The 9,728-nt window shown below is 35.9% G+C and overlaps 1 protein-coding gene across 1 annotated transcript; it reads left to right on the forward strand.

Annotated features, from left to right (window-relative positions):
- The first annotated feature begins 704 nt into the window (after positions 1–704).
- LOC138403812 (uncharacterized) lies at positions 705–2,687 on the forward strand. Its single transcript, XM_069505716.1, has one exon. The coding sequence runs from the start codon at positions 740–742 to the stop codon at positions 1,787–1,789; it is 1,050 nt and encodes a 349-aa protein (XP_069361817.1). The 5' UTR covers positions 705–739; the 3' UTR covers positions 1,790–2,687.
- Positions 2,688–9,728: the final 7,041 nt, after the last annotated feature.

Below are 9,728 nucleotides of genomic sequence, written 5' to 3' on the forward strand. Positions count from 1 at the left end.
CAGTCGGAATTCATCATGGCGTCATCAGCTTCGTGCGCTTAGAATATTTTGTGGATCAGATAAAAAAATGGTTTTTTTAAATGAATTATAAAATTTATTAAATAATTTTATAAACTGAAATCATCATTTTTCGATTGCTTAGCTAATACTATCTTGTTTATACATTTTTTGATTTTTTTCGCGCTTGGTATGACAAAAAATAACAATCTATCGATACAAGTAATTTACTTAACAACATTCTTGTTTGCCAAAATGGACTATACAATAACAAAATTGCTAAGTAACTTATCGATAGATTACTGATAGGATTGATTATTAATTTTCCCCGTTAGTAAACAACTAATAATATATGCAAAAGCCAAAAATAAATAGCGTGGAGCCTGCGGTGTTCGAGCCCTATGTAATTTTAATTCACGTTTTAAAACGGAATAGGTAATCGTAGTGCGCAGATATCGCAGAGCACTTATATCCATACAACATGTTACGAAACACAAGTAAAAGGTTGGACAGTGACAGATTTCGGCAATGGAGTGCTAGCAAGAGATAAGGGTCGATTTATTTGTGTCATTAAGCACCACGACTTGTATATATTGTGACTTTGACATGTTTAAAGTTAATTAAATCTATAGACGTGTGTAATGAACTACTAAGTAACGTGATGTTATTTTAAGGAGCAATAATTGCAGCGTAAGAATACAGTTCACATCGTTGTGTATTTTACAAGATATTTTGTGCAAAAATGAAGTGTGCTGGATGCTTAAAGTCTGCTAAAGAAGCTACATCTATCTGTTGCAATTCATCGGCATGCAATAGACGTTTTTGCAATACCTGTATAGATGTAAATTCGTTGGCTCCGGACCGAATAAATAAATGGATGTGCCCTGAGTGCTCTGTACAGGAGAGAAAAGGGCAGGACCACAGCTCGACCCCAGTTAGAAGCAGCTCAGACAATCAGAACATAACGCATCGCAAAAAAACAGGCAGTACTTCCGACGCCGTAGGCGTCTCCACCAACTCCGACGTGCAGTGCCTTTTGACAGAAGTAAGGCTACTCACGCAGGAGATATCTTCTCTGAAGAACAGGCTAGAGGAGGCTACCATATCACTAAACCGCTGCCATGAGAGACTCGACGTATTTGGGGCCTCCATAGCCTCAAACGAATCTCGCATCAATACCCTTGAAAGCCGTAACAGTGAAATAGATACCCTAAAATGCAAGGTTAGTGAACTACAGAATGAAATTAACATTCAGGCACAGAATAATATTAAAAACGAAATTGAGATCTGTGGCATCCCGGAATGTAACAATGAGAATACAACCCACATAGCTCTGGTGCTATCGAATAAAATCGGTGTAGAACTTAAAGAGCAAGACATAGACTGGTCAGCTCGCGTAGGGCCGCGTATCCTGTCAGCTGTGGATTCCACGGGAAACGCAAGGAAACATCCCCGCCCCATTGTTGTGCGGTTACTTCGTCGTATTAAGCGAGATGAAATGCTTAAAGGTTCTAAAACGCGCAGAAATATCACTAGCACCGATTTAAATCTATCCGGACCTGCACAGAAAGTCTTTGTTAATGAGCGGCTCACTGCGAGAAACAGGCACTTATTTCGTCAATGCAGAACACAAACAAAGCAGATGGGTTATGATTTTTGTTGGTGCAGCAACGGGTCTATATATGTACGTCAGCGAGAGGGGAAAGCTGCTATTGTTATTCGTAGTAACGAAGACTTGGACCGTCTCATCAATAAGAATAAATCAGCCCCGAATGACACAACACTGTTGTAGGCTTTTCTGTTATATACTTGTAAAAATATTAACCCATAGTGGAAATATAAATTTTACAATAAAAATTATGTCATTACATTTGTTATTGTCACGCTGCTGTACATTAAACGCTGGAAAGTGCAGGAGAATTGTCATAAAGTATATAAGACACATGCAACTATTTTATGATAAAAATAAGTTACTAAGCTCTGTAATACCTTGTAATTTAAATTATGTTAAGCTATGTTTGTTATGGTCACGCTGTTGTGACTTAAACACTGGAATCTGTAGGAAAACTGTCATAAAACATGCAAGACACTATTGTTTTCATCATTTATTAAAAGCTATAGCGCTATTTTATGATAAAACTAAATTATTAATATATTTTGTAATACTACTACTTCATGTTTTAAATTATGATAAGCTACATTTCCTACTATTGGCAAGCTGCTATAAATTAAACACAGGAATGTGCAGTAAAATTGTTATAAAATATAGGCACTTTTGTTATAATCACTTATTTAAAATTATTGCATTATTTTGTGATAAAACTAAGTTAATAAACTTTTTGATACTATTATTTTATATTCTAAATTATGATAAAATAAGGAAATGCCTTGGAACTTTGCATTTTTTGCTCACTGATAAACTACTTATACTTAGCGTAATATTGTATAATTTGTACCCCAATGAGATGTTAATGTTTGATGGAATAGTTCTAACGTTCTACAGAGTTTTACATAGTTATAAGTTGTCGATATCAGCTGTAAGAATGGTACATATCTTGTTTTTGGTTGGGCTGCTTAAGTTCATACAAGTTGTTTTGAATATGTTAATTTTACTCCACATAAGCATTAAAACTGTACTTAATGACATAGATTTTAATCATAATTATTATAAAGTTACTAGTAGGATGCATCCCCACAATTATACTAATCATCTCTATATGTTTCTTATGTACACTAATATGTGCTATTTTAAATACATTAAATATTATAATATGTCATTACAATCATACACAGTAAAAAAGGTTTTTATTCAGTTAAAACTAAAAAACAAACTTTTAGTATATTTTTACATTCAATTATTACATTCAATCATAACATACAAGATAGTTTAGCGTCTGATATCGATCAGCATACCTCGGTATCCTGTACGCAAGTGGCTGATCCCGACGCATTTTATAATACATACATGTCAAGCACAGATACTTCCGTACATTACTTAAATATATTACACATGAATATTAGGAGTATAAACAAGAACCTAGATGATTTTCTTGTCTTCTTAACTCGATTACAAATACAACCAGATATACTCGTTTTCACTGAATGTTGGACGCAGTACATAGCTAACCCGCCACAAGTTGATGGTTACTCGAGCTGTCACACAAAAAATAATCATAACCAAAATGATGGAGTTATTGTATATATAAGAACCCATATACATATCTCAACCTTCGAAGTCTCAATTTCAGAGGCCAACTGTCTTATATTTACTTTCCAGGACATTCATATTATAGCAATATACCGTCCAGCTGGCTTCCGTAACCCGCAACCGTTTTTAGAATCTCTTAGTACGTTTCTGGAAAGTAAAGATTATAGGCGAATTATCTTAACTGGAGATCTAAACCTTGATCTTTTACCTGACAGTCACTGTCCTTATAGCCAAGAATATCAAAATATTCTCGCGTTGAATGCTCTTATACCAGCTATTAATTGCCCCACGAGAGAATTACGTTGTCTTGATCACTTTGCTATCAAAAATATAAATAACTCGAGAACCTTTGTCTTTGAACCTTCTATTACAGACCATGCCCCTATTTTGTTAAGTCTAAAGCTACGCAATAAAATAATGAATTCTTCAACGCATAATATAACTAGACATACTCACAACTACAAAGCTATGAAGGAATGCTTAATCCAGTTAGACTGGGTAAACTTTTTCAGCTCGAGCGACACGAATTTTGCAGCAAATTTCTTAGTAGATAATATTAAAAATATAATTGTTAGTAATACACATGTTTTAATTATTCCTAAAAAACTAAAACCTATTAAACCATGGATTAACTATAGTATTGTTAAATGCATGAGAAAAAGGGATCGCCTGCATAGAATTTTTAAAAAAACTCCAACAGAACTAAATAAAATCACATATACGCAGTATAGAAATACCTGTAACTCCTTACTGAAGACACTTAAACGAAATTACTTACAAGGAAAATTAAAACAAAATGCAGGTAATTCTAAAGGCACTTGGGATACAGTCAAAGAAATTTGTAACTTACCAACATCAAATGCCCCTGCTACAGCCTTAATAAATATTATGAATACTCCTAAGGAGTCATTAGCACAGGTAAATAAGTACTTCACGAGTATAGGGCATAACCTGGCAACTACAATTATTAATAAGTTAGGAGTGCAGTACAAAAATAATAACACCAATGTAGCATACGATGCTCCCCTTAATTCGCTAATGTTCTATCCCACTGATATATGTGAAATTCATAAAATTATTTTAAAGCTTAAACCTAGTAGTGCTCCAGGTCATGATCAAATAGCAACGTACTTCATTAAGAGGTTTAAAAATTTACTCTTAGAACCCATAGTTCATCTAGTAAATACAAGTTTATCTACTGGTGTTTTCCCAGATAATTTCAAAAAAGCTGTCGTAGTTCCAGTATACAAGAGTGGAGACAAGCAGTCCATCTCTAATTACAGACCCATATCACTATTGAGTGTGTTGAGTAAGATTGTGGAAAAAGTGGTAAACGTCAGATTAATAAAGTACCTTGAACAGACAAATCTCCTTGCATTCAATCAATTCGGTTTTAGAGCTAATAGATCAACCCTGGATGCGGTACTGGATGTGACCAATTACATTACAAAGTGCCTTGATAGGAGAAGAAAATGTATTGGTATTTTTCTTGACTTACAAAAGGCCTTCGATACTGTGTCAATCCCTATCTTGCTTGACAGACTCTCCAACATGGGTGTTAGGGGTATTACACTGGATTGGTTCAAAAACTACCTTAAGGATAGACAGCAATGTGTTAAAATAGGTGATGTTACCAGTGAATTTTCTAACATTACATACGGTGTCCCCCAGGGGAGTGTTCTGGGCCCCACCTTATTCCTTACTTATATAAATCCGCTTTGTAACCTGTCCATAAGATCGGGACGCATATTTTGTTTTGCCGATGATACTGTGGTTTTATTTGAAGGCAATGATTGGGAAGAAGTGAAGTTTCTTGCTGAAGAAGGACTTAAACAAATCACGACATGGTTAGAGGACAACCTACTTACTATCAACACTGCGAAAACAAAATATATATGTTTCACTCCATCAATTAGAAATAATCCTGACAAATACTTTAAACTTCCTATCCACACTTTTCCTTGTAATCGGAAAAGTGGCCTAGGCGCTTGTTGTAGCTGTGACATACTAACTAAAGAGGCTACTGTTAAATATCTTGGAATTACATTAGATGAGCATCTTAACTGGTCAACTCATATTCATAACACCTCTAGTAAAATCAAGAAACTTATCCCACTGTTTAGAAATCTAAGAGATATTGCCCCTATTGAAACAACAATGATGGTCTACAAGTCACTATGTCTTTCGATTATGACCTATTGCATATGTGCGTGGGGTGGGGCTGGCAAAACTTTTATGTTGCGTTTAGAACGCGCCCACAGAACCCTACTAAAAACTATTTTTGAAAAACCATTTAGATATCCCACTGACGACTTATACAAAGGATGTAATGTACTTAATGTCCGGCAACAATACCTATTTTCAATAATTTTGCGCTTCCACTCTGAAATCGATCCCAGCACTATAGACAATAGCAAAAGAGTAATCAAACTTCCTACGCACTCTGCAAATACATGTTTCGCTGGATCACAATATGAATTTAGCTCATCATTGGCGTATAATATATTTAGCAGGGCTAACAAAGATATCAAAATATACCAAATAAATAAATTCAATTTGACCAAAGCAATTAAAAGCTGGCTGGCATCCAAAGGCTATGAAGAAACAGAAAATATTTTAAAAATTAGAATATAGTTTGCGCGCGCGCCCACTCACATATACACACACACACACACACGCTCACACACATATATACACACACACATACAGAAAACACACGTACACACACTCACTCTTATCTATAATTTAGTATAACATTAGGTATAGTATTAGGTGAGGTATAATATTAGGTTAGTTTTTAGGAAACTTGTAACTGCCTTTCTGCAACACAGGTTTTTTCCTAGTGCAGAGGGTAGGAAACTCGTTCTCTTACCTATAATTTTAGTATAATATTAGATATAATATATTAAGTCCTTAGTTTTAAAAAAACTTGTAACTGCCTTCTGCAATACAGGGTTTTCCTAGTGCAGAGGGTAGGAAACTTGTTTCTTGTGCCTAAATTCTAAATTCAAAATAAATTATTCTTATTCTTATTCTTATTCTTAAAAATTGGCTACTTGTATTGTTTACAATTTTTTTTCTTATGCTTGCAAATTCTAATGGTAACACAAAATAATTTTCAAAATATTGTAAATAATTTGATTTCTTATCAGTTTTGTAACACATAATCTGTCACAAAAATGGTGAGAAAACGAATTCTTAAACAAAGTATATCAGCATTCTAAGCCCTCTAGGATTGTAATACAGCAGAAAAAACGCTAATCTGAAACTTCATTAATACATTCGATGGAATTATTAATTTCAATAGATTTTGAAAATAATATATTTAAGGCTGGCTGTAGGTATACAGCCTTAAATATACACATAATATACCTCTGTCTAAATAAGTTCATTCAGTAGCATCTCATACATTTCTCTCACATATCTCTCTACATTTCACGTGAACAAGCATATTACGTTGATAAAGCTGACATAAGCTTTATTGATTATATTGCTTGAACGTACAATGGATGCCTAAATTACTTAAGGTAGTATTTTGTACCATACAACCAGATTATTACGTATATTGTACCATACAACCAGATTACGCTAATAAACTACTCATAAGTTTTATTCAAGACATCAATAGTTAATTGCTAGTTGTCCTATATTGTTGGGTAAGGTATTAAGAGATGCTGCTTAAATATTAAAACTACTTAATTGCATTTGGGTAGATTGCGTTTCAATGCACCACATCGTTCACTCTTGCAATATTAAGATGCCAAATAGCTACTCGTAAGTACATAACGCAAATCAAATCAAATCAAATCAAATGGCTTATTCAAAATAGGTTATAAATTACACTTTTTGAAAGTCCGTTGTTGCATTTGTAAGATGATATATGAGTGGTGACAATTTTTACGCGAACTTAAAAACTAAAGCTACGAGGGTTCCAAACGCGCCCAGGTCAGGCAAACAGGAATATAAGCAGAATAGAGTCAAAAATCACTTGTGTAGTAGTCTTTTCTGACTTAAAATAAAAACAGTATCAAAGAGGAACCGTTTTGCACTAAGAGCCCGTGAGGACCAACCTTCGTTATTTTACAAAAGTTGAAAGTTTCTATGCGCATTATCCCCAATAGGTAAGAACAATCAGTCACTATGAAGTTTGGATCATCGTGGCTTTAGTAGTTAACAGGTAACAAAGGTGTAAAATTTCTCACGTCAAAGTGTACAGTTTTTTTTTTCTTCGTAGGTATTGAAACTAACAGCCGCACTCAGAGTCGCTAATCGTTACTTAAGATTGAGTTAAAACGAGACAGATTTATGTGAGAGATATAGCTCTGTCTTGTTTTAACTAAACTTAAGTAACGAGTAAGCGACTCTGAGTATGGCAGTTAGTATCGTGGCAATCCCCTGCCAGACACCTTTTAACTTTAACAATTTATTAATGTTGTTTCAACCTTCAGTAGAACCCGAGATATAAGCTTGATCCTAATTTCACAGCCAATCCACGAGCAACAGATATTATATTTTATCATTTATCCGTACTAAAAAAAATTGCTTGCAATCAGAATATAAAAGACAAAAAGTGGACAGGGAAACATTATCTCTATAAGAGATCTCTACTAGTGACCCTTGGCCACACCCTTGGCAGTGGGAAAGGTTGTAAAGGAAGATAAATAGATACCATCAAAGGTGAAAGGCGCGAGTTATGAAAATGCTAATTTGTTAATTTCCACCAACATGATTCGTCACAGAGTTGAGTTACAATATGATATCGCAAGTTACGGCTTACCGGAGACACTTGACGCCTCTATGTAAGTTTCATAAAGTAATTAAGTAGTTTTAACTCAGCCTCGTAAGTTCTACAACTTGCTCTAAAAAGTTTAAGCTCTGTCAGGCACCGTATCTGGATTTGCAGCGTTGATTTTATACTTTGGAAACTAGCAATAATAGGTACTTAGTAAAACCTGAAAATGAAACGAAACTTTTTGCTCCAGTAAAAAGCCGAATCCAACTCGGCTGGGCAGTGTTCGGGTAGTTTCGAGATATCTTCTCATCAGAAATTCGTCACTGCTTGAAGACCAAAGTCTTCAAACAGTGAATGTTGCCAGTGATAAAATATGGATCCGAGACATAGTAGCTAACTATGGGTCTCATAAGAAAGCTCAGAGTCACTCAACGGACGATGGAGAAAGCTATATGCTTCGGGCCATACATACTGCGACAGACTTGGGCCACCCACAGTCTTTTCCTCATTCGTTAACTCTTGACTGACTGACCCTGATTATGCGACTACTATTAGTAGCATTATCTGAAGACTTCTTCTTCTTGTTGATTGGCGGATTGTTCCCCGAGGTGTTCGATGGTACCACTCTCCCTCTTAATGTCTCAAAGAACTTGAGGAGTCACAGACAAGTGACGAAAGCCTTTGATTTATTTTTAGTCCTTTGAGTATGGAGTATGGAGACATTTGTACGATGTACGGTCCCCAGTGTCGCACATCTATCAATAGAATGAATTTACTGTAGTTTGACACATACACCTTATGACCACCACCAGTTATTGTATAGTTTTAGAAACACGATTAGATTCTTTGCCCCAACGGAATCACGAGTAGAAAATACCGATTTATTTCCGACATCCCTCTTAATGGCTGTCCCGCTTATTTATTATGCAAGCGCGATTATTTATTAATGCGTTTTATCTGTGCGAATTTATTGATAGTGTATCCACCATTTCCACCATTTCCATTATCAGTCCATTTGAAAATGAAATAGTTTTAGCTTTTAGCAGATTATTTTAAAATTATAGACCCACCCCGGCTACGCATGGTTCTCATCCTATTGGTGAAAACTATCTGAAACGTAGTTTCTGAGATTAGCGACAAACACGAACTCAGCGCGGCGGGGGACTTTGTTTATAACATTACGAGAATTCTAAATATTATCTGTCCCGGCTGTACTCACGTGTTTAGTCGACGTTAGCCCGGCTAGTTTCGAACCCATCCGAGGTCCTTTTTCAAGGGAGTCCGTTCGCGCACGCGCCGCGGTTTTGACTGCGGGCCGCGCGTGCCGCTGCCCGTAGAGCCCGTTATGAGGGTGGCTGGGGTGGGGGGGGAGACAGCTGCCGATCGTCTCCCGACAGTTCTTGCCGATCTTCATCGCTGGAACCGTCACCGAAATCCAGGCACGCGGAGCTAATGGTGTCCTGTCCCACGACGTTCCTCCGCGCGCCTGGATTTCGGTGATCGGATTTAAGCACACACCCTTTGATGGTTATATCCAGATATTTTGTTACCATAAATTGTATCGTAAACTACAAATTGATACATTGATCATAGACGTTGTTCAATTAAGTGCATAATAATCATTCAAGTAGTGATGAATGGGTAAATACAGCCAGTAAACGCATATTAGTAGCTCTAGTATCGTATTGCAAATTGTTACTGGCGCCTTTGATTACGACTTGAGTGCTATCCGGTAATACTTCTACTATCTACTTTATCTTACTAAGTACTTACTGATGATATAAAAACCTT

Source organism: Maniola hyperantus, chromosome 21 (assembly GCF_902806685.2).
Source record: "Maniola hyperantus chromosome 21, iAphHyp1.2, whole genome shotgun sequence".
NCBI lineage: Eukaryota > Metazoa > Arthropoda > Insecta > Lepidoptera > Nymphalidae > Maniola > Maniola hyperantus.